The 24,862-nt window shown below is 36.3% G+C and overlaps 3 protein-coding genes and 1 pseudogene across 6 annotated transcripts; 2 read left to right on the top strand and 2 right to left on the bottom strand.

Annotated features, from left to right (window-relative positions):
- Nucleotides 1-220: 220 nt before the first annotated feature.
- LOC125471096 (E3 ubiquitin ligase BIG BROTHER-related-like) lies at nt 221-1,866 on the top strand. The gene is made up of 6 exons (XM_048571010.1): nt 221-349; nt 461-679; nt 802-846; nt 1,173-1,306; nt 1,624-1,732; nt 1,831-1,866. The coding sequence occupies exons 1-6, from the start codon at nt 221-223 to the stop codon at nt 1,864-1,866; spliced, it is 672 nt and encodes a 223-aa protein (XP_048426967.1).
- Nucleotides 1,867-3,257: 1,391 nt separating this feature from the next.
- Nucleotides 3,258-9,422, top strand: LOC103960533 (probable transcriptional regulator SLK2). Of its 4 annotated transcripts, none has more exons than XM_048570983.1 (10): nt 3,258-3,406; nt 4,549-5,312; nt 5,561-5,692; nt 5,862-5,910; nt 6,273-6,487; nt 6,575-6,643; nt 7,155-7,255; nt 7,361-7,454; nt 7,564-7,633; nt 8,233-9,422. In XM_048570983.1, exons 2-10 carry the CDS (start codon nt 4,674-4,676, stop codon nt 9,129-9,131), a joined length of 2,268 nt encoding a protein of 755 aa, XP_048426940.1. In that variant the 5' UTR covers nt 3,258-3,406; nt 4,549-4,673; the 3' UTR covers nt 9,132-9,422. The 4 variants fall into 4 exon arrangements, with proteins under 4 accessions (XP_048426940.1, XP_048426937.1, XP_048426939.1 ...); XM_048570980.1 differs by having other exon boundaries at nt 3,270-3,406; nt 4,050-5,312; XM_048570982.1 differs by having other exon boundaries at nt 3,272-3,406; nt 4,303-5,312.
- A 683-nt stretch (nt 9,423-10,105) lies between these two features.
- On the bottom strand, nt 10,106-12,074 carry LOC125471128 (F-box protein PP2-A13-like). Its single transcript, XM_048571188.1, has 3 exons — nt 11,553-12,074; nt 11,306-11,424; nt 10,106-10,727 (listed from the first exon to the last, which is right to left on the bottom strand). Exons 1-3 carry the CDS (start codon nt 11,862-11,864, stop codon nt 10,301-10,303), a joined length of 858 nt encoding a protein of 285 aa, XP_048427145.1. The 5' UTR covers nt 11,865-12,074; the 3' UTR covers nt 10,106-10,300.
- A 6,760-nt stretch (nt 12,075-18,834) lies between these two features.
- Nucleotides 18,835-21,551, bottom strand: LOC125471130 (annotated as a pseudogene).
- Nucleotides 21,552-24,862: the final 3,311 nt, after the last annotated feature.

Here is a 24,862-nt window from a genome sequence, read left to right as displayed (position 1 = left end):
TCTCTTAATACCATGCATGATCTAATTAATAACTTTTCACGACATATCCCTTTGCATTATGGCTAAAGATTAACCCATGCTGATGATTAAGAGACCCAACTGCTAAATATATATGCCAAGTTCATCCATGGAGATTAATTGACTGGAATATCCCGACATATGATTTTTGAGAAATCTCGTACTTTTTTGGGGTTATTTTCTAATAATTTACACTGTCGGGATGGGAAATCGAATTCCAACTCGCCGTTCAGATGAACACGAATACCCACCCGAAGCCGTAGAATTTTCCAGGTACATTTTTGGTGATCACTGCAACACTCCCCTAGCCACAGGTCCTCCTCCACATCAGGTACTTAAGTCAAGATTAAGCGTAATGCAGCTTAATTAATTTGTTATGGCCGGCCGGCGGAAAGTAATTATCTACTAATCTTTGTTCGATTATATAAAACATGTTATGTAGCCGGTACCGGTAGTGATTTTAGCTCCACCAAATAGAAGCAGCGGTGCAAACAGGTTTCAACCCTTTGGTGTTGCACAAAGCAGTCACTTGGGGTCCTCCTCATATCCCAGCAGAAGTTTTAATCGACAGTTGCTTGAAGATGAAGCTTTAGCTCACGCGTTGCAGATGCAGGAATTGGAGAACGACTATCAGCATTTTTCCATGCAAGAACACTATAGGGTATATAGAGTTCTATGTTTTTTATATTACAAACGATATTCCTTCTCTAAATACTCCATCGACCGGACAAATCCACCTTTGATTAATTGGCCTACATTGTTTTCAATTTGCTAACACTGCAGGATGAAATCCAAGATAATGTCGATGTAGATAACATGAATTATGAGGTAAATTCAATAATATACGAACATTATATTTTTATGAGTTACGATGTTATTCTATTTAGAGGATATTTTGAGTTTTCCGTAAAATATATTCAACCTGAAAAATTAATAAAAGCAATATATTTCATTTTGCATTAAAAAAATTGCATGTATTTAGTATGAGATCATATCATTGCGACAAAGTTTCAATTGAGGTGATGTATTGACACATTTTTTTTTTGTTGCATAAGACCTATAGTTCTAGTGGCATAGTCGAATTCTCTCTTGTATTGAAGATTTTAATTACTTAAATAAGAACCCAATTAGTGTTAATCAGTACTGCGTACCAGGAATTGCAAGCATTAGAAGAAACCAACGGCAGTGTTGACCAAGGACTGTCTGAACAGATTCTTTCTATGTTGCCATCTCACAAGTACAAGCCACCAAAGAGAAAAGTCGGTTCGACAGATGATAGTAACAAAGAGTAAGACAGACCAGTTCTCTGTGATCTTAATTTTTGTTTTGTTTTTTTTTTTTTTTTATGCAAAACTGTGAGCGCTGAGCTTGGTGCAACGGATATGTCGTTCTTTTGTGACCAAAAGGTCACGGGTTCGAAACTGTATACAATCCGTTTGCAAAGCAAAGATATGTAAACAGATTCGCTTGTCTGTTATAATTAACATCCCCGACCCTCATAAAATGGGAAGCCTTATTAACATGTGATCGTTTTTTATGCTAAACTGTGATAAAAAAGAGATTACTTTGGCTTAATTGGATGAATAATATTATATCATTTTGTAGGTGCTCTATATGTATGATGGAGTATAAAAGGGGCGATGCGATGACCACTTTGCCGTGTTCGCACCGGTATCATGAAAAGTGCATTAAAAAATGGTTGGAGAATGATAAGGTATTTAAAATGTTTAAGATTTTTTATTAATTCTGAGAGATGATTAGACGATGGAAAAATATTTTAATTTTGTTAATAATTATTTCTCCCTCTTTCAGAAATGCTGCATCTGCAAAAAGGAGGTAATGCCTTGAGCCATGGAAGAGAAAATTACAGTCGCCAGCAGCTAGCTCCATAAATATTTGTATGAATTTTCTGTGATTTAAAATTGAAATTAAATTCATGTATATTACTCTTCTATATATAGTCATAAAAAAATCTTTTTGGACCATAGAAAAGAAATATCATTGGTAAATTGTTATGCTTTCCTCATTTATTTGTAAATTGGTATACAATTTACAAATTTCAAGTTGTAATTTAGTCATTATTATTTTATTTTATTTTTTGTAATTTAGTCATTATGGACCATAGAAAAGAAATATCATTGGTAAATTATTTATTTACCAAAAAATAATTGGTTCAAAACAAATTTGAAGTCATGGGTGTCAACATGCTCCATTTATTTATAAAAAACTCTTGAATTGGGTGAGATTTTTCAACGTGCTCAGAAGACGTGGATACATGTTATAATAGAGATACAGAAAAATATATCATCTGATACTTTTGTTTTGGATATTTTCTCCTTAAATCGGATTGGGCCTATTGTAGTATTGATGATAAAAAAATAAAAAATAAAAAAAAAATGAAAAATGAAAAACTTGAAAAAGCGAAGTTTGTTGGGCCTATTACAATTGGGTGTGAATCTTGACTTTGTTGGGCCTTGAAGAAAACGACATCGCGCCTGAATTTGTTGGACTTTGTTGGGTAACAGAAACATCATCTTGAAACATCCTAAGATCGCCATTGTCTGTGTTTCTGTCCCTGGGGTTAAATTAGTCAATTGGCAATCTTTAACGGAATTAAACAGAACAGAAGCCACACGTGGGAAAATCAGACGGTAGTCTGTCTCTATCCGCTAACCCTATATGGTGAAGACAGTTATATTCTCACACTCATTTTTTTCGTACACACTTCTCGTTAGTTTCTGCCATTAATTTTTTACAATTTATCTAATTTGACAGTTAAAAATTGAGATAATAGGTGCAAAGAAAAAAAAAAGTGAGTGAATAGCATTACTTTACGATAAAAAATTGAACACAGTTGGGAACGGAAAAACCATCCAGCAGGATAACCACACGTGTCCAATATTCTTTAATTACCTTGCGAATTGTCATATTTGTCCTCGATTCCGTTACCGAGAAGGGGAAAGACTGCAGACCTAATCAGTTACAACCGGATGCACTCGATCGCAGCTTGTACAGGCTAATCCAGGTACGACCCTCATAGCCCATAATAAGTAACCTAGAGATCAGCTAATCACATTCCACCACGTGTCTCTAGTCTTCGTGTCGCCATCGCGCGATCTACCACCGACTATTATCTTCAACCGATGAGAGGACACGTGTCCCTACTTTCACCGATTGAAGCCGGTGATATAGGGTAGGGCACCGATGCAGCCGGTCAGTCCCCCTCTGCGATTCGCGGTAGTATATAAGCAGCGCTCGTCCTACTTCTTTCTTCTCTCCGTTTCTCTCTCTCTCTCTCTCCAAAACTTCTCTGCAAATTTCGGCTTTTGTTTTTTTTTTTTTCAAATTAAGGCAACGTTTCGGCTTTTTAGAGCTCCCGATTCCTGAGGTCAGTAGCTGCCGTACATTTATCTCGATTAATTTTTCTGTTTTTTGCTTCGATTTTTGCTGCTATTTCAAGTTATCTAATTTGGTTAATTAAATTGTGCTCTGATCGATCTCTGGACTGCAAAAAGCTTACTGATTTTTTGTTCTACTTAGTCCTCGAAATTTCGTTTCCGCTGCTCGATCTTCTTGTTTTTCTGCTTGATTACGATTTTTACTAGTTTAATTTTGTTCAAAATTTGAGCTGGAGCTGCTTTAAGTTCGTCTTTAGTCTGTAATTATCAGTTTAATTGATAAAGATTGAGCTAAACAATTGATTATTCCAATTGTATTTTGTTAATTTTTGATTCGGTTGAACTGGGTTGGGTTTAGATCCTCTAGAAATTACGGGGTTCAGGGCTGATAAGCTAATGTCATTGTTTCAAGGGTAGCTTGGTTGGAAATTAGGGTTTTTGTGAGCTCAGTAGAGAATCAACGTTTGGAACCCTAGGGGGGCTTTGGGTTTGAGTCGGATTTCGTGTTTCTTGCCTCGTTGCTGAAATTTACTTATCTGGCCGGTATTGGTTTGGAATATAGTTTAGTTTCTATTTTTAGTTTTTTTTCCTGGTCCTACTGCTGATAGTGTTGTTTCCTCTTGTTTATCTTAGATCCCCATGAGAAATTGTTGAAAGCTCATACAGAAAATAAATATTGTGCACCATCTTGGGTAGCATATTTATCGAATAACTGGTGAAATTAATGACAGTGAGGTGGGGTGTCTGAAATTGTTTGTATTTATACTGGTGAGAGTGCCCAGATTGTATTTGTGAGCCTTTTTCTTAGAGGGGTTGCTTGTTTCTTTTGTTTTTGTATCTATTGAGTGGGCTGAGCATATTAATTATTGTAAAAATACTAAGTCAGGCCTGGCTCTGGAGAGCTACTTAGACTCTGGCCACCAAAGGGCGGTGCCTCCTATGGTGCCTTCTCGGGTGGCTGGAGGATTAGCTCAGTCTTCACCAAGTTCTGGAATTTTCTTCCAAGGGGATGGGCAGTCTCAGCTTGTAGTTAACTCACACTTGAGTTCATCTTTCGGGAACTCTTCTAATTCCATTCCCGGAACTGGGCGTTCAAATCTCGGTCCGGTTTCTGGGGACATGAATAATGCAGTTTTGAGCGGTGTGGCGAATTCAGGTCTAAGTGTTGGGGCAAGTTCTTTGGTCACAGATGCAAACTCTGTACTTTCTGGAGGTCCCCATTTGCAAAGAAGTGCAAGCATCAATAACGAGTCATACATGCGCTTACCAGCATCACCCATGTCCTTCTCTTCCAACAATATTAGCATGTCAGGGTCATCGATTGTGGATGGGTCTTCCGTAGTGCAACAGAGTTCTCAGCATGACCAGAATTCTCAACAAATTCAGCAGAATCAGCAACACCAGAACCAACGGCAGCAAGGGCCTTCTAGTGCTACTTCCTTACCAACATCCCAAACTGGTCAGGTTTCCCTTCCCATGGGAGCGCGAGTACCTGGAACCTTTATTCAGGATCCAAACAATTTGGCCCTTGTCGAGAAAAAACCCCGTCTGGATATCAAGCAGGAAGATATTCTACAGCAACAGGTGATACAACAGTTACTGCAAAGACAGGATCCAATGCAACTCCAAGGTCGAAATCCCCAGTTACAAGCCTTGCTTCAGCAGCAGAGATTACGGCAACAGCAACAGATTTTGCAGTCAATGCCTCAACTGCAGAGGGCCCAGTTGCAGCAGCAGCAGCAGCAGCAGCAGCAGCAACAACAACAACAGTTGAGACAACAGCAATTTCAACAACAAGCAATGCAGCCAGTATCTTCCATTAAGCGCCCCTATGATGGTGGCGTATGTGCTCGTAGGCTGATGCAATATTTATACCACCAGCGGCAACGTCCTGCTGTGAGTTCCCCTGTTTAATGCACTCCATTGTGCAACTGTTTTTCCCTCTTCAGTTCCATTTTAGATGGGTTTATATTATAGACATGTCTTCCTTTTTGTTATAAATATGTTATTTATACATTCATACTATTTCTTAGATTCATGGACCAATTTCAGTTCAGTGGGATCTTTTATTGACATTTTTTTACATCAAGAATGTTTTATAAAACTCTTATGTTTATCTAATTATGTGTGGATTTTGTTGACAGGACAATAGTATTGCTTATTGGAGGAAGTTTGTTACAGAGTATTACTCTCCTCGTGCAAAGAAAAGATGGTGCTTGTCATTATATGATAATGTTGGGCATCACGCACTCGGTGTTTTCCCTCAGGCTGCTATGGTCAGTATATGCGTTAGTTAACTCCTGTCCAGTCATGTGATTTGTTTCTTGTATAATCATAAGTGACCGTGTCTGTATCTACAAATGATACCCTTATCTATATAATTGCATGGTTAACGACTAACGTCAACTGTTCTCACATGTGAATATTCTCTTTCTTTTTGGTCAGGACGCGTGGCAATGTGACATTTGTGGTTCTAAATCTGGAAGGGGTTTTGGTAAGAAAATCTGAAGTTTTATGTTAGTTTATTGGGACCTTGCCAAGGGTTTTACAAAACAAGAACAATGATTTTGGGGAAACAATTAGTTTTTGCTTCTTATTTGTCTTGAGGTACTTCTTGCTCCACTTTTTATGCTTTTTGCATAGATGGACACTACCCTCATTGTCTTTTTAAGTTTCTGCTCTGATGCCCCTTACAGTCGACCATTTTCTATCACTAGTCTCCTGAAAAACATTTCTGTGCCCAAGTAACTTAGAAATGTATAGAGATCTCATATGGCATCACCTCTTTGAAATATTTAAAGTATTTATAGTATTTTAAACTGAAACTAACCAACGAGTTTCATGTCATGGTTACAGAGGCGACATTTGAAGTGCTTCCTAGACTTAATGAAATCAAATTTGGCAGTGGAGTCATCGATGAGCTTTTGTTCTTGGACTTGCCACGTGAACGTAGATTTCCTTCTGGTGTCATGATGTTGGAGTATGGGAAAGCAGTTCAAGAGAGTGTATATGAGCAACTTCGTGTTGTTCGGGAGGGTCAGCTTCGTATCATATTTACGCAAGATTTAAAGGTAAGAAAAGAATTCTTAATTTTGACTGTTGGTTTCTGTGACTTGGAAAATAACCTGCTTCAAACCTTCTACTTTATGCTTTATCAGATATTGTCTTGGGAATTCTGTGCAAGAAGACATGAAGAACTTCTTCCTCGTAGGTTGGTTGCTCCGCAGGTACTGGTCTATGTTTGCCTTATTTAAGTTTTTTTCTTATTTGGATGTTTGACATGCATTATACTTTATGTATGCATTAGCTAGAAGCACTTTTTTCATTGTAATCGTTATTTTTTATTGGTACTTCTCAGTTTTGAGTTTGGTGATGGTGAGAATATGATGATCGGTAGTGATATCCAGTGATTTAGCTCATGTGTTATGAGAAATGTGCAATTCTGGAACCTGTAATGACATTTTTAACTCTTAGACTGTAATGCATGTGTAAAGGTCTTTTGGGAATCTATTAAGAAATGTTAAATTGGTATAGTGGTGTTATTCCTTGATCTGGTTGTATTCCTATGAACCATCTTAGTTTGATTTTAGTTGGGCTGGGAATATTTTTCTAATTTTTGTATTTTCTGTTCAGTGATTCATTATAATTAAATACATTACAATGTTAGCAGAAAAGAAAAGTAGATAAAATTGGGCAGACTCTATATCTCGCACTTATGAAGGATGCTTTTTTCTTCAGGTGAATCAGTTGGTTCAAGTTGCTCAGAAATGTCAAAGCACAATAGCTGAAAGTGGATCTGACGGGATCTCTCAGCAGGATCTACAAACAAACAGCAATATGTGAGTTTATGAATGGATCAGTGAATGCCTTTTTTTTTCAGTACTTGGGTATTAGATTTTGATTCCTTTCAGAAGGGCTGCCCTGATGTTGATTGTTTTCTTCAGGGTACTGACAGCTGGACGGCAGCTTGCAAAGAGTTTGGAGTTACAGTCGTTAAATGACTTAGGTTTTTCCAAAAGATATGTGAGGTGTTTGCAGGTATATGCTATTGCATTTATGGACATGAGTTCTGATTTAAGAAATAAACTTAAGTTATATTTTCTTATTCCGAGTTTTGTCTTAATTGCTTACTGAAAGCTGTTGACAGATCTCAGAGGTTGTCAATAGCATGAAGGACTTGGTTGACTTCTGCAGGGAGAACAAAGTTGGGCCAATTGGTTAGTTTCCCTTGACCCCATATTGCCATGTTGTAAATCTCTGCTGCTGCTTTGCATGGATATTGATTGTTAGTACCATCTTGGCTTTACAAGCATGCACAGCACTATCTTAGCGAGCTTCTTAAACAAACCATGACATGATTACACAACTGATACTCTACTTGCTACTATTTGTAGCTTTATTGAGTCATACTGCGATAAGCATTATCTTGTGGAATCTTCAATTTTGAGCTAAATATACATCTCGAGTATTATGTCTGATTATATAAATGGAGATTTGGCCTCTAACATTCTCCCGTCACCAGACCTGTCGTCTCCAACCTATTTTCCTGTAGGAAGTAGTTTTGTCATTGTTTCTTTAGTTCAGTATTGGCCTTAGTTCAAGTCAATCTTTAATGCGGTGAAGAATTTGGTAATTGGTTGCTTAGTTTTTTGTTTTCTCCTGTGTTTCTCTTTTCCTTTCACCCCTTTTACAGTGGTCCATTGACGTAGTCTGTTGGTTGGTTGAATCAGTTGCGTATTAAATTGTCTAGCAACAATTATGACTGACATTTTTTATAATGATTTATTTTCTTAGTAACTTATGTTGATAATTGCAGAGGGCTTGAAGGTTTATCCTCGGCATGCCACCGCGGCCAAGCTCCAGATGCAAAAGATGCAGGAAATGGAGCAGTTAGCAAGTGCTCAGGGTTTGCCCACCGACAGGAACACACTCAATAAGATAATGGCATTGCATCCTGGACTGAATAACCAAATGAACAACCACCAGATGGCTGGTCGTGGAGCTATGAGCGGTTCAGCGCAAGCTGCTCTGGCACTAAATTACCAGAATCTGCTCTTGAGGCAGAACTCAATGAATTCAAATGCGAACTCTCTTCAACAGGAGGCATCTTCTTCCTTCAATAATTCCAATCACAGCCCATCTTCAACATTCCAAGGTGCCACTGCTTTAATACCGGGATCCATGCAGAGCTTACCTGGTAGTGCCTTGTCAAGTCCCCATCTACCCTCGCGACAGCCGCAGCAGCTGCAGCAGCGGTCACTTAGTTCCAATAGCTTGCTACAACAAAATCATTCAACTGGCTCCCAAGGCAACCAGACCTTGCAGCAACAGATGATCCAGCAACTGCTACAGGAGATGTCCAATAACAGCGGGGGAGGACAACAATCTCTTCCCAGTCCCAGCACAAATGGGAGTGTGGGAAGGAATGGATTGAGTTTTGGAGGCAACAATCCAGCGGCAGCTCCATCCACCTCCAATGTGTCTGGTAGTCACGGCCCTGCTCCAAGCAGGAGTAACAGCTTCAAAGCCACTGCAAACAGTGACTCTTCCGCAGGAGGCGGTGGTGGTAACAATGCCTACAACCAGAGAGCCCCGGATTTACCCTCAAACCTTCACTTGCAGGAGGATCTGGTACAAGACATTGCCCGTGAATTCACAGAAAATGGTTTCTTTAACAGCGATCTTGACGATACCATGTATGGCTGGAAGGCGTGATGCTAACATAATTTGGCCTCAATTCGCTCCCATTGGGTATGTGGCCGACATATATCTTTGTACAGGACAATTTAAAATAGCAGTTTTCCACCCCCTTTCGTTTCGATTTGGTCTCAGTATTGTTGTGACATCGTGCACTTGTACTTGGGTAGTTCAGTTGAGTAGGAATTTTTTGTGTTTTCTGAAGGTGTTCATGTGTCTTCATGTCTTGCAAGTGTAATCTATTGGATCAAAAACAACTCTTGAGAACAGCTTTAAATTTCCCAGTTATATGATATTTTACATATTTCACTTCTGGTTTCTGCAAATTATACAATCTCAAGTGTTCTCCTTTCTGAAGTCTTCATCCATTTAAATTAGGGAGTTTTAACGAAAAGTTCGCGGTACTGTTCACTTTAATGAAAAATCACATTTTTATACTAAAAAGGCAAGTCTTGTACTATTCACTTTATCTTTTATTTTGTCCTTATCGTTAAAACTTAAAGTTTTCAAGTCCTTTTTATTAGTTTTCCTTTTAAATTATGCTGAAGCAGTTTTTCTGGTGTATATACATTAACCGTGCACGGATCAGGTATGATGAATATTTACAAATGACTCGGCAGATTGTGCAGTAAACCAGTAATTTATGCGACGTCGCTCAGTGGGCCAAATAATCGTGTCAGTGTCTCTACATTGCCATGAAACCACAAGATTGGACAACCTATATGAAATAAGTTTCATAAGTTCACTGCTACTATAATATCTAGTTTCAATAACTCATCATGCGTTAGTCAGTCAGTCTTTACATGACATTATACAGTTTACTTTAAAATGTCTGATAACGGTGTATCTATTCTATGAAAGTTCCTTGTGATCATGAAATTATAGAGTTTATTTATTATTTTTTTCTTCCAAAGTATCAAAGAATATGAAAAAGCCATTCCCACGCGTTGGTTTGGGGAAGCCATTCACATTGAAACACAAAAGAATAAGAATATGGCAAAAGACATATGCACATTACTTTGGTTCAAATTTAAACATGTTATCTGAGCCACCCCCTCACTAAATTCAGATCCAAACAGAACAAATTGCATGCTTTCGGTTAGGGTTGCTTCTCTAAATAATAATTAATTACATACATACATATATATATACATATATATATATATATATCTCTACGTACAGACGTACTACGTACATTTTGTTAACTTTTCTCTAAACTTGCTTGGGGTTATTAACACAGAGTCTAAGCAGAGACCACCTTTGGTGTGTGTACAATCAATCTGGACCATTGAAAAATTGATCTTGATTGGCATGTTAGGCTTGTTGACAACAAAGTCACCCACATGGTAATGAACCCAGCTGCCTACTTCATGCAAATAACATTCGGATACAGCGTGCTGGCCCTCGGAGGTCGATAACTGGAATCGGACCGGCTTGATGTGCCACCCGTGGACTTGATCAACAGTGCATACTCGCCGGCCAAATCTTTTCGTACAAGTTTTGCCTAGCTGAAGCCGGAAGTACAGGCTGTAGCTCCCTGGGGGGAACTCAAACTCCAGTTCACCTAGGGCTTCAACCCACCAAAATTTTTGAAGATATGCAACTGTGTGGAACCTATAATATTACATGTCAGAAAACAAACTAAAACCCATTTAATTATTTATTTAATCAGATTTATAGGGCATGTTTGATGTATAAGAGGGTTAATCAAGACGTGTAATATAGGGTTCTTTGCGTAAGCAAGCAAATTATACAAGTTTTCAAGCTATTGGAAGGCAGATTCCATAAGGTTCGTACGTATCATATTTTGGCTTGTTCTCAAGGATGATGCCACCAAAATGCATGGCAAGTTATTGATTAAGAATCAAATCTTGTAAGCTTAGATATGAAGGATGAATAGAGAGAAATCTAATTCCAAGGAGCCCACCTTGAGATATAGTCATTATTCTTCGGTGCTATATACCAATTTTTTGTTTTTCAACAGATTCTCAAATATTTTGAATTTACGAAAAGGGAAATTTATATATAACTTGTGCAAGGAGATGGTCACACTGACCTAACCATTGAGATCCTATTAGTTGGAGCTATACCAATATTAATACAATTAGTGCTTATTAATCATGGTTAGTGAATAAAAAGGGGTCATTTCATATTTTGTAGAAAAAAATTACTCAAATTGAAACTTTGATCACCTCGATTCCTCAGTTGAGATTTGACTCCAATATCTTCGATCGTCTATTCCTGTTATCCGCAAAGCCTTTGATGAAATGGCCAAGAAAAGTTGTCCACAACTCTTATCCAACCAAGCTTCCTGTGAGGGAAACAAAACAACCATTTACATATACATTATAATAACTGACTAATTATTTGGTAGCAGTAGCACTAAATACATCTTAAATATTTATTTTTAATAGATCAAACAAAAGGGTTTGAGGGTACCTTGGTGCCACCATCAAAACGATTGGGCTGGCACAACCTAGCGTATAACTCTTTCTTGGGCAAACTTTCAAGATCAAGAACTTTGTCGACGAGAAACTTACAGTTTGAAGGCAGCTTTGACTCCCATACAAAATCAGCCAAAGAAGCGGCACGAAAAGCCTTGTTAATCTGAGCCGATTTACAAATCTCCAGTGGATCCAAGGACATAAGAATGGATGAAACACAACTCTCTGGTAAGTCCCCAAGACCAGGTTTTGTTGGAGGAGAAGAACTGGGAATATCCCTAGAAAAGAAGGAGAAACCAGTCCCCATAATACATATATATGTATGTATATATATGTTATATAACCAAATTTATGTGTATGGTACGGAGAGGTAGAGAAGGAGGTGATAGAGGAGATGTTGATGAGGAAGAGGAGGAGAGATTGATGATATTGGAGTCACCATATTCTTCATGTATACGGTGGAGATAAAGTCGTTGCCATGGGTTTTAAGAAATGCGAAAGGCTGTTGTGACAAATGAGACAGACTACACGGAATTAAAAGGAATATAAATCTTTTTGTCAGAATTATATTTGATAATGTTATTTAATATAGTATTATGTATATTCCCACATGTTTATAGCTGTGAGCGTGTAGACAAACATAGCCTAGTTCATGGTACGTAGTGCCAGTAGAGCATCCAATCCTACAGATGAGAGACATGGATGATATATTATATTACGTACATCGAATACACACACACACACACACACACACACAAATTCCTCGTGGAAAGCAAGGGCAACAAAGAGTTAGAAGTTCTCAAATCGAGTTTGAACTCCCACAAATGTATTTTTTAGGATCATTAGCTCTATTTTGACGTATTTGTTGATTTGAGGATCAAAAGTATTGTGCCGCCTCATACAATACTAAGGCTGCATGAAAAAGAGAATTAATCAGTCACCAAACCAATGTGGAGTGAGATATTCTCCTGTATTAATGCGCACACACACACATGACCGTGTTACACCAACGAGAAAAGAAAACAAATTGTGAATTAAGAATGATTTTAAAACCTAAGTCTTTGCTATAGAAGAGAAAATTCGTTCTTTTTAAGTAGGGTTGGGATACAAAGATGTAGTGGGACAATCTGGATATAATGGAAATTTTTTAGCTTAGTTGATTGTCTTATATACACCGAGATTATTATAATCCATTATCAACTAATTAGATTTAGTTGGTATGAAGTTTGGAGCAAAATCTGTTTATATTTGTCAAGAAGTTCGTAAGTTGCACATGGCCAAAAATTAAAGTAAACTAAATATCAAAGTGGTGCTCTCGTACCACTAACAAAATGATTAGCATACTCATTTATTTTCTCACGCAGATGAATTAATTCATGTTTTTATTCATAAGGTGTGAATGTGATCTCCTAATCAGAATTTCGCGTGGCTAATTCGCATGTTATTTGATAATATTATATTTATGGACACCTCAAGAGGATGCAAAATGTTCCCACATGGTAAGATTTTTATGCTGTTCGACTTTGATAATTGTTTATATATGTTTCAATTATTAATTAAGGCTTGTGTTTTTCCTTTAATTCGCGGCTACTTGCTTTTGTTCCTCTAGTGAACTATGAAGTCTTGTGACACAAGGAATTTTGGTTAATTATACGAGAAAAATGAATTTTCATTTATTTTTTTTATCTGTACTTTTGTTGATTGATATCTTTTAGATTGAAAAAAATCAAAGAAAAAGATGTTTCCGTGAGCTAATATACAACCTAGCAGTCTTCCAATTTGAAACAAGTTTATTGATGTTGGGTTTTATGAAATCTCTCACATGTCAATTCTATATGATTAGTATAATATACACACTCATGGCATGCATCTATCATTTTAAATAACAGTTTGTCAATACATTAGATTTAAACCAAGAAGCATAAGCATATTTTAAATAAAATCTTTAGACTCGTTGAGTATATTTCCATCTCCGGAAATTTTCTTTATTCTCCCATATATATGAGTCAGCCACTAATTATTGTTGAACTTTTCATTCATTGTACTCAAAGTGGTAGCTCCATAATTTACGCTTCTAATTTTTCAATTAGAGATTTGTTTTTTTGGTACAAGACTTTAATTAACATGATTTATGGAAAATTATATTTATATATTTGGAATGAAGATGTCCAAAAAGTCATCCATATCATCGTCATCTTCTTTTTTTTTACGTGAGTGGTCTCCATCTTCTTGGTTTCCTTTATCAACCAACTCCGTAGGTACTCATCTTCTTCATCTCCGCGGGCCTATCTCTAGTGCAAAAGAGAGATGCATTACCCATCGTTGCAGAATCCTAATAGCTGGGTAAGAATCCACACCATGCTTATAGCTTTAGTAGGAAAATAATTTTCCCGTTTTATAGGTTAAACCTATTGGTTTAGTAAACCTTCGACAAAGATTTGTTTTTCCAAACCTTTAACACATTCCAACGTTAATTACCATATGCTTTGAAGAAACCATGGTCGTAATATTGTTAGGTTAAAGAGATTCTAAAGTCAAAGGAAACCAGGGTCCCCGCTCCCATATTTTAGTTACATCGTTTATTAACATTCTAGTGATGTGCCAAACACATGATATCATATAAAAATTTGTGTTTCACGGCTAAAAATGAGTAACAAATATATATGATTAATAAGTTCCAAGAGGCTTAATACATATATGTCGAGTGAATTTGTGACATCATATTTTTGACATAATTTTAAATTATATCGGACGAATTCGCGACATCTTATTTTTTTATTGTCTTTTTGAAATACAAAGGATTGCATATTAAAGACAATTAAATCTCAACATCAACATAATGGATTAGGAGTGGTGTCAAAATTTGTGTCAAACGTCGTGTCATCTGCCCCATATACATATATATTATTAATAATTTTTAATTATGATCTAAATCACCAAGACATCGTCCACTTGTTCACAACTTCACATGAATCATGTGTATACAGTAGCACTCTCACCCAAACTAGGTGCGACTTGGCACTAATTCAAGAAACTTCAACTCCTAACACAAATATATATATATATATATATATATTATTTTTTTTAATTTTTTAATTTTTTTTTAATGGGATAACTGGTAGGAAGCCATGGTTATCCATCCTTTCTGGAGGCCAGGAAGACTCACATAGGTATTTCAGCCTCTCCTTGGCCACAAGTCTGGCTTCCAGACCAACATTGGGTTTCGAACCCAAGACCTCCAGTTTTTAATTTGAAGAAAGCCTCGTAATTCCTCATTTACCACTGGATCACTAGCTTGTGGTTCCTAACACAAATATATTGGGGATTGTTTACATATTACCTAACTTTTTATTGTAGAATCTTATTTGTTAACCAAAACTCTAAAAAAGTACCATTTACTACTGGAAATTAAAATTTACCCAATCATATTTTGCCGGATGCACCCCATAATTCATGGGGTCAAATGACTTTATCAGATTAAAAAACATTGGTCTGGCAAACCTAGTCAACATATAGAATTTTGTCAAAGGCTTTGCAACAAAAATATTTTGCAGGACAAAATTCGTCGGACAATGTTTTGATGCAAAGGGAAAAAATTGGCCCTTATAATTAATTACTTATAAACATAAAAATAAAAAGCCTTTAAAAATATAAATAAAAAAATTGCATTACACGTGAAAAAACAAAAAACGAAAAACCCTATGCGTCTTCTTCATCCCCTTCCAGTTTTTTTTTAGCCAACAATAAGTCATTTATCCCCCACCAATTAACAAGGACAATCTCCTTCTCTCTCTCTATGGCAATTGGATTCCAATTTTCCATCACCACGGCTGTGAAATATAAGCTACGAGGGTAGAATATAAAATTGAACTCTATAAAATATGTGAGAGAGAGAGAGAGAGAGAGAGAGAGAGAGAGAGGAGAGAGAGAGCAGGGGTGCCAAAAGGTTAAAGGTATCAGACTAGGGTTTTGAATTGTAAATCATGTTTAAGGTTTTTGGATTGTAGCCTAAAATCAATTCATTGAATACTTGAGTGAGGTTTAAACAGCCTTGGCTTATCAACTCAATGAATATAGAACAAGTGATCGACCAGGTTGTCACATGAGATACTTATCTCCGATTACAAATAATTCAAATATACACAAGACAAAATAACAGAGAGAAGTTAACTGCTATGGAGGAGTTGTAGATAGAGATGGACTGTGGAGGAGTTGTAGATAGAGATGGAGTTTTCAATTTCAGACAGTCTTGGCTTATCACGTTCAAAGGAGGCGTTGAGAAGGAGCGAAAGGTGCAGTCGCACAGGATCCCAAATTTGAAAGGGCCCCTAAATTTTTGCCATCTAACATCATTTAATAATATTCTATATTTAAAAAAATTGGTTTTGTTAGCACTTTAAAACCGTATTGTGCACTCCTTATTAGAGATTTTTTTTTTCTTTTTTCTTTCTTAATATAAAAACTTGGAGTATAATGAGATATTTTGAGCGTCTAATAACACCCTAAAAAAATGATAGTTTCTTAATTTTATTATATAACAACCGTATATATTCAAGTAAAACTTTAAAGTTAGAGGTTTGAAGGTTTTTATTTATTTATTTTTTATTATTATATTTTTTCATGTTTGATTGTTAAGATAAAATTGCTTTTGATTATTTAGTGAATGTTATGTTTGTAGATCTTTTTACTTATCATTAAGGACACTTGTAAACATGCAATCAGTGAGTGCTAAAGTTTGTTTGTTTGTTTGTATTTTCTTTGAACAAGCGATATTATATACACTAAGGCGGTGGGGGAGTGGGCTAAGCCTCACAATGGGCTAACAATAATGTGCTTCAAATTCGCATTTGACGATAAACCTAAGACCTTTCACTTCCAAGTGAAGAGAAATACCACTAGACCGTAGTACTAAGTAGCTTGGTTTTGATTTAAGTAAATGTTTTCTAGTATCAATACATTGTCATACTTATTTTAAAACTTAAAACTATCTTAAGGAAGGCCTCTTTTACAAATTTTGTACATGCCCCCAAAATCTCAGAGACGGCCCTGATCACGCCCCCACGACCTGAAAGGACGTTGGCGAATGGAAAGCTTGAACAATAGGAATGCAAAACGAGGAAGACAAACCCTTGGTTAGCAAGTCTGCAATTTGATCAGTTGAAGCAAAATAGCCAACAACAAGGTCATGTCTGGTTACTTTCTCCCTAACATAGTGGATTAGAGGCAACGACAATAGCACTAATATTGTCACACCACAATTGTAGAGGTGCGAGAGAATGGTGCAAGTCACGAAATAAATTTCTGAACCAAAGCAAGGCAGCAGAAAAGTAGGCAAGTTGGCGATATTCGATAATCATCAGATGGCCAGCATATAGTCCTATAATGATGGAAGGTTAAAGAGTCTCACATTAGTGAAAGGAGAAACCTTGCAAGGGCTTATAAGAGGTTGGCTACTCCCTATATAGTCAATTAGTTTTATTGTGGAATGAAACCTCAACTTTCTTCATGGTATCAAAACATGTTGGCCTATGTGTGAAGCCCAACAGCTACACGTGCTCCATGTAACCCAAATCGTGTTGTCCATATGTTTGGCTTGAAAATTCGTCATATGTGAGGGGACATGTAAGGATGTGAAGGTTAAAGAGCCCTAACATAGGTGAAAGGAGAAACGGAACCTCAATTTTCTTCAGGTCTGCATCAGCATATGTAGTATGAGTGAGAGGACTCGATGTGTAAACAATACCTTGATCAGCAGCACCTTTTAAATATCTGAATATCCATTTTACAGCAGCCCAATGCATGTGAAGTTGTAGGAGAATGCATGTATTGACATACTTGATTCATTGCGAATGTATGTACTGACATACTTAATCCATTACTAATGTATGTACTAACATACTTGATTCACTGCGAATGCAATGTTAGGTTTGGTAAAGAGTAGATATTGGAGAGCACCAACAACACTTTGAAATTCAAAATGTATGCACTAACATACTTGATTCACCACGAATGCAATTTTAGGTTTGGTAAAGAGTAGATACTTGAGAGCACCCACACCACTTTGAAATTCACTGCATCCAAGAGGGGTCACCCTCATGCAAACTGAGGTGGCGACTAGATGGGGATGGTGTAGAAAGGGGTTTGCAATCACTCATTTTGGTTTGTTTCAGAAGATCCAAAATTTATTTGGGTTGAGTTAGAAGCAAAAGTGTAGATGTGCGAGTGAGTTCCACTCCCAAAAATAATGCAAAAGGGCCGAGATCCTTCATAGAGAAGAGTTTGCCTAACTGCGTTATAAAACTTGAAATTTGTTGACTATTGTTGCATGTGGCCAAAATGTCATCAACATATATAAGTAAATAGATAACTATAGGACCATTACAGTATGTAAACTATGATGAATCTACTTGTGAGGCCACAAAACCCAAGTCTTCAAGATGATATGAAAGACAATGAACCAAGCTCATGGAGCATGCTTAAGGCCATAAAGAGACCGATGTAATTTACAAACATGTGAAGGATATTGAGAATCAAAGGGAGCGTTGGGAGTGTGCAAAAGGTGCAGTGGCACAAGGCTCCGAATTTTTGAGAGGCCCCAACACTTTTTATTCTCCTGTATATATATTTATATTACATATGAGTATTAATTTATAATAATAAAAAATTTAACTTAAAAGAAAAAATATCATCATATGATTTTACAATTGATTAAGTGGAGCTTATACTTAATATATTAATTTTCTACTCTTCTCTAACAATAAAAAACTTGTGTATTACTTTCTTCTACTTTTCTTAAGCAACAAAAAACTAATTTGTGATTGTTACTTTATTCCACCACAAACGTATTTTCATATCTCTCTTTCAGTTGTGCTCCATTTTTTCAGAGATGAACCTAAATCATGATTTCATGGTAATTGGAGATTATTCAATTAGTAAGAGTGAGATGTTGATTTCAATTATGTTTCAATATTGATAGTTGAACTTTGTATGAATATATTGTCTAAGAAATTATTATTTTTAAATAATTAGGAGGGTCTTTTTATGAAATTCGCATAGGCTCCCAAACTGTCAGAGACGGCCTTTTTGAGAATCCACAAAACCTGATGGTTGTCGCATGTACACCTCTTCAATCAATGAACCATGTAAATGTTGGTTAGGGTATTTACTAATTCTACTGTCTTTGATAAGGCTTTCCCCAAATTAATCTTCTTTCATCTAAGAACTTGCCAAAAGAAAATGGAAAGGGCTGCAACTTGCGAAAAGAAAATGGAAAAGGCTGCTGAGGAATTTGCTTGTGCATTGTGTGGCTCACTTCATCCAACTCAACTGTTTTTGGTGGCTCACAAAGATGACAAACACATTGGTTCGGGTAAGAAGATCAACTGTAACATATGCACTGGCATGTACTTTAGGCATTGGGCAGCTTTGGAGCAGCACTACAATAACAGGCAAAAGAAATCATACAAGCTATGCAACAACAAGAAATGCACGGGTCCAGTCTCCAAAAGCACGAAGCCCATGTTTGCCAAAAACAGGGTGGAGGGTTTGTAGATTGCAATTTTGATTGGGGTTATTAGGCTATATTGTCTCTGAGATAATGTGGGTAGAGCTGCCATGGAAGATCCTACAATGGTGCTCATGCCTTCCTTTTGTAGGTAGCCAAGCCTTCTCAAGGAAGGTCAAGTATGTGGTCCATATATATAGAGTGGTGAATCGGCCTCTTTCTACCTACTAAATAAATATTTAAATATCAACAAATATCTAGTCTTGGTCAAATAGCCCAAAAGGTCTTCTAATGGAGTGCGAGTCAGCGGGCCTTTCATCCAATAGTGTTTTTCTAGTCCATGGTTAAAGAGTCTTCTCTCAAAATACTGACTTAGCAAGAGTAGGACCAGGTCAGACAAATTTTGAGATAGTCCCAATTTCTATGAGCAATGGAGCATAACACAATAAAGTTAGTTAACAAAATCTTCATTCTTTTCTAAGTTACATGGAAGTCGAAATTATGTGGTTGGGTTTAAGATCAGTGAGACTGAAGGTTCATAAAAATTTCTCCAAGCCATACACCAGGTTCTGCAATAAAGAAACAAAGACAGAAGATATATTATCGGTTGAAGCAGGATATGCTTGAAAATTATAAAAGATGCGATGCGATACAAATGTATTAATTGGTTACCTTTATGCGCACAATCTTTCTGATTGCTAAGAGAAGGCCTGGCATGAGACATTGCACATCTGTGATGTCATGTTTCAGAGAGTAAACCTCTCCGAGACGAGAAAAATGAACTGTTGTACTAGCCGGAAGCCCTGGAAGGACTAAGCTATGCACTCGAACTCCATCTCCCAGAACTTGGCCCCTTACCTTATGCACATACGATAAAAGTGTAGTAATTAGTTCCAATCCAAGGCATAAAACTTGACCCAATAAACAACAATTTGTACTTGTGCTTACTAGAACATCGGTTGAAATATCTTCTCTGTTGTAGATTTGGCCAAGGTTAGACAGGTTGTTGGCACTTGGGTTGCATCTGATGACGGAAAATCCTGTACCCCAAATACAACTTTAGCATATGATCTTCATGTGTAGGATAACTAGGCTTCTGATGTTACATATTCAAGGGCAAACAGCCATAGGGGACATAAAATATGTGTTACGAGTTACATAGGACATACAATTATATGGTTTCATACATATAACAAAGTGAGAGTTTGCCATTTTTACGAATGAGTAACCAAATTTACCGTTGCAGATGCTCTTGATTCCATAATTTCTATATTGTTGTAATGGAAGGAAGCTGAAATTGCAGCTTGTTGGAGAAGTAAGTATCGATCCAATGGACAAAGTCGGTGCAACAAGACAACCCTATACACAGTTGCAGCTCCATATCAGTGACAAATGTATGGTTTAATTATGTGATAAAAGAGGGAGAAAAAAAAAATCTCTTAAAACTTATTGTATGAAGTATGTCTCACCCTGTGCTCACTATGCTAGCTTTGTCACATAATGCAGATAATGCTGATACTGTATCTAATTTAATTTTCGGCACATAAACCACACTTCAATTCTCATGCCAAATGCTGTTGCCTAGTAGAGAAATAATCAATCAAATGAGAAAACGGAATCAGGGTTTTTAATGTTTCGTATATAGTATTTGTGTAATTACATGTCGTAGACTTTGGAAGGCTTTGTGAAATCAACAACTACTCCTAATGCTTTAGACTGCCAATTGTCACAGAGGAATGAGAAGTATCAACAGAATAAACACATATGTGTATCTATTTATTAATGTTCAACCATTGAATTGGTTACCTGTGAAATGGAACCTAAGACCATTGTGAGATCATTTGTTATCTGTATTTCCAAAGGCTCTTCCATGTCACACACCTAAAATTTGTTAGAAGGAAAGATCAAATTATCCCCATAAGTCGACATGCTACTTAAAAAAGTACAATGTATAAATAGGGATCGCTGTTAACAACTCTCGTGATGAGTAGATGCTGAGAGTGTTGATGACAATACTAACAGAAAATGAAAATGTATTAAGAAATGTGAAAATACCCTCCCAATATCTTCTCCTACGAGATAAGAGTCCACTGCACCAGCCGCCTCCATTCCTCTAGCTCTGGTCACTGCAGTTACAGCCGCCCTTCCAATTTCCTTCGCTGCTCCGTTTATAATTACCTATCTCAAGACATAGAGATCACGTTTAGCAACAAATTTTAGTTTAATTTTCAATAGTTCACATTACATAAACACCTTGATGCTGTTTTGTGACGGCTGCATTGAGCAACAGATGGAAGGTTTCGCTTTGGCATGTCTTTAATTTTTGCAGACCATACGGTGATGAAATTTGCAGCTCAGTGCTGCCATGGCTAGTTAGTCAGTTCAGCAATTTCCACAGTAAGAGATAAGGATTTTGGCCTGTAGCCACTTTCTTTGGTCTCTCTCAAAGGTAAGGTTTTTGTTAAGTTGGATTGGTTTTGTTTGGAGGGAAATGTGTGACAAAAATTGCCACATTGACAGGTATGCATGTTTCAATTTGTGCCTTACTTTTGGGGCCATGCATGTTTGCGCATGTGTCTCTGGGAACCAAGCAACATATTATTTTTGTGGTTTCCACATGCTTCCGTTTTATCTGCACATTTGCTATATATTTGTCAAATTTGTCAAATTTTTTCCACCTATTATTATGTGTACTTGAGTATTTCCCATTGCTCCCACTACCTTATGATGAATATATTGGATGCTGAGTGCTGATCTGTAATAAACTAATAATGCAACCATAGGGTCAAAGATGTCTCTATAGAACCACGTCATTGTCAAACAAAATTATAAATTTGTAGATTGAATTGATTTGATTTAACTTGAATAAAATAATTAAGCATTAAGCTTTCACGCACTGTGTTATTAATTTACGTATTATACTGTAACCAAAAAATAATGTTGATGCTTTATGAACTTAGGATATATATTTTTTTTAATAAATAGGTATGTGTGTGACAACATTGGTAAATTAATAACACTATGACAGTATGATGGTTGTAAAAAAGCTTACCCTTGCTTTGCATGTTTGTTTCCTTAGGCCATCTCCAACCGAAGGGTCCAGAGGGCCAAAGGGCCGAAAATAGCCCGAAAACCATCTCCAACCGAGGGCAAGGCCAGAAGGCTCTAGAATTTGAGGGGGCCCATAGAATCGAAGAGGGCTAGAGGGCTGGAGGGCAGGCAGCCCGGGGTTGTCCAGAAATATTGGGAATCCTGTCGGTTATAACCAACATGAATACGTTTATATTATTTAATATAAATGTATTCCTGTCAGTTTTAACTGATAGGAATGCTTAAGAAAAAAAAAAATTCAAATGCAACGGCTAGCTGACGTCAGCTAGCCGTTGCATTTGAATTTTTTTTTTTTTATAGTTTTATTATTATTTTTTATTTACAATATTTTTCCTATAACTTCTATTTTTAATATTTTTTTTAAATTCTATTTTTTCCTATAACTTTTATTTTACAAAATTTGTTTCATTTTTTTTAAATTCCATTTTTTCCTATAACTTATATTTCACATAGTTGCTTTATTTTATTTTAAATTCTATTTTTATCCTATAACTTCTATTTTTTTCCTATAACTTCCTAAGTCATTATACAACATTAAATTAAATTAAGTAACATGAAACAACATTAAACAATATGAAATAACATTAAATAACATTAACCAACATACAAATTATACAACATAAAAAAAAACATTTAACAATAAATTATGTTTGGCCCTATGGCCCTTTGGCCCTCGGTTGGAGACGGTTTTTTGTGGTAGGGCTAAAACGAGCCCTCTGGCCCTTTGGCCCTTGGTTGAAGACTGAGGCAAATATGGCCATGTACTGTTCATTAAAATATTAATATCTTGAAGAATCTTGGAGGGCCAGAGGGCTAAAACGAGTGGCCAACCATCGGTTGGAGATGGCCTTAAAAATATTAACCTAGACTTCCTAATTAATTTACTAGCGTAGGACTAAGTTCTATATATTGCTAGAAATTCGTGTGACCAACTGTAATTGATTAAAGAAAAGATAATAGGCTCATTTGGTATTTACCTAAGATACATCTGGAATCAACAGTTCAGAACAATTAAGAAGAAGACAATAAGATTATTGACAAGTAATTCTCTCTATATTTTCACTTTTTATATTTTAATGTTTTAACGTTTGAACAAGGAATTAACACGTTGAATTGAATTGGGTCGTGTGGATCAAAGATCCAGCATAATTAACTTAATATTCAACCCAATTAAAGAAAGAATCAAATGATTAATTATCCTAAAAGAGGTCTAATAAGGGACACAAGGCCATCGCCCAGTTACACTTTTGATTCTTCAATGATGATGTCCCTTCCAAAAACATGACATTATACCAACGTGAATATCTCCCTCCTTACAGTTTTTTTTATATCAAGACACCAAAAAAAGTAACATAAAATTACAGTTTATTGATATTTATCTTCATTTATAAGTTATAAGTGAGAATTATTAAGTTCAATTTTCTAGATAGCAAGTTGATACCAAATATTATGACTAACCCATTACGTGGCTTGACCCAAATATCAAACTTCTCAATGTAAATATATCGTCAAATTAAAAAAAAAACACGAAAAAGTTACAAAAAATAAAAATGTAATCTTGAGTTTTGAGGTGTCAGAATTTGATAGCTTACCACAAAACTTAACTTTCACAACGTCATAATCAGGCAAATATTGCAACGAAAATCAGCCAGACTTTGCAACCCATTGCGTGTATAAGGTGCCACGCATGAGAAGGAGAGATTGCCTTGTGTAGCAAGCATTTTAGGGGATGCCATTGCCAGACCTTTTGCTTGCTTGCTTGCGAGTTGCGAATGAGGTGCAAATCCAGTGCCCCATCATTTTCCAACGCAATGCCATTTCCAGCAACCAAAAACAAAGAATTTTCCTCATTGAAATTTTGAAACGACTCCGTTTCGAGCAGTCAATATAGAAACAAACCTGGCATCCAATTTTTTATTTCTCAGTTGTTGGACTTTCGTTTTCAAATTAAACCCTAACCAACCAATAAAGATACCTTCCACCATCCTTTTATTTCCTAAAACACAATTAGGGTTCAGATGCTCTTAATTTATGCAAAAATCATGTTTTATATTATGAAAATGGACTCTTTTCTGGTAGTAGGGTTTAAGAAAATGGACAAATATGTAAATCGTAAGATTTACTTCAACTTTTCGTATCAGTAGGGTTTTATGAAAACCCAAATCATTCCAATTAGCAAAAATGATGAGAGTTTAGACCTTAGACATGCACTTTCCACGTGCCTCCATCTAATTTGGAACACCAACAACCTAAGGTTTCATGAGGACCTAAAAGCTTCCTATTATTCTGCTAACTCCGGTAAGTACATGTATGAACAGTCAATGATTACTTTGCCATGTCATCCAAGCCTCCCAGTTTATAAGGGTCGAAATATATATAGCTACTTTATATGTCGCAAAAAGTCATCGAGATCCAAGACTATAACTCATTAGTTGCAGCTTTGCTTCGTAACTAAGTAAAATATTAAAGTAATTAGTTGTATAAATGATAAATTTAGGTAACAAGTAATTTATCATTGGTTCATACTTATTTTACATGCTGACCAACTACCAAATGAGTCCTCCCCATTTACTGAAGAGAAATGCTAAGAGGACTCTTTATAAATATTGTGCTTAAAACATAAGGTGACAAATAATTCGTACGAAATTAACATTAAACTATAAGTGATAGAAAAGGAAACTTCAACGAAA

This window comes from the organism of the source record quoted next, unplaced genomic scaffold (assembly GCF_019419815.1).
Source record: "Pyrus x bretschneideri cultivar Hongxiangsu unplaced genomic scaffold, Pyrus_bretschneideri_v1 Contig57, whole genome shotgun sequence".
In the NCBI taxonomy this organism is placed as follows: Eukaryota; Viridiplantae; Streptophyta; class Magnoliopsida; order Rosales; family Rosaceae; genus Pyrus; species Pyrus x bretschneideri.
Note: the sequence above shows the minus strand (reverse complement) of the source record. Positions and strands in the feature narration are given on the sequence as shown.

Bases quoted from the DNA above. Each gene is read 5' to 3' on its own strand.
- LOC125471096 (XM_048571010.1), top strand. From the start codon at position 221: ATGGGAAATCGAATTCCAACTCGCCGTTCAGATGAACACGAATACCCA. The intron at 847-1,172 runs GTAAATTCAATA...ACTGCGTACCAG, and splicing joins TAGATAACATGAATTATGAG to GAATTGCAAGCATTAGAAGA. The intron at 1,733-1,830 runs GTATTTAAAATG...TCCCTCTTTCAG, and splicing joins AATGGTTGGAGAATGATAAG to AAATGCTGCATCTGCAAAAA.
- LOC103960533 (XM_048570980.1), top strand. From the start codon at position 4,356: ATGGTGCCTTCTCGGGTGGCTGGAGGATTAGCTCAGTCTTCACCAAGT. The intron at 5,693-5,861 runs GTCAGTATATGC...CTTTTTGGTCAG, and splicing joins TTTTCCCTCAGGCTGCTATG to GACGCGTGGCAATGTGACAT. The intron at 7,455-7,563 runs GTATATGCTATT...AGCTGTTGACAG, and splicing joins GATATGTGAGGTGTTTGCAG to ATCTCAGAGGTTGTCAATAG.
- LOC125471128 (XM_048571188.1), bottom strand. From the start codon at position 11,864: ATGGGGACTGGTTTCTCCTTCTTTTCTAGGGATATTCCCAGTTCTTCT. The intron at 11,425-11,552 runs GTACCCTCAAAC...TTTCCCTCACAG, and splicing joins GTTTTGATGGTGGCACCAAG to GAAGCTTGGTTGGATAAGAG. The intron at 10,728-11,305 runs GTGATCAAAGTT...GTAATATTATAG, and splicing joins ATCTCAACTGAGGAATCGAG to GTTCCACACAGTTGCATATC.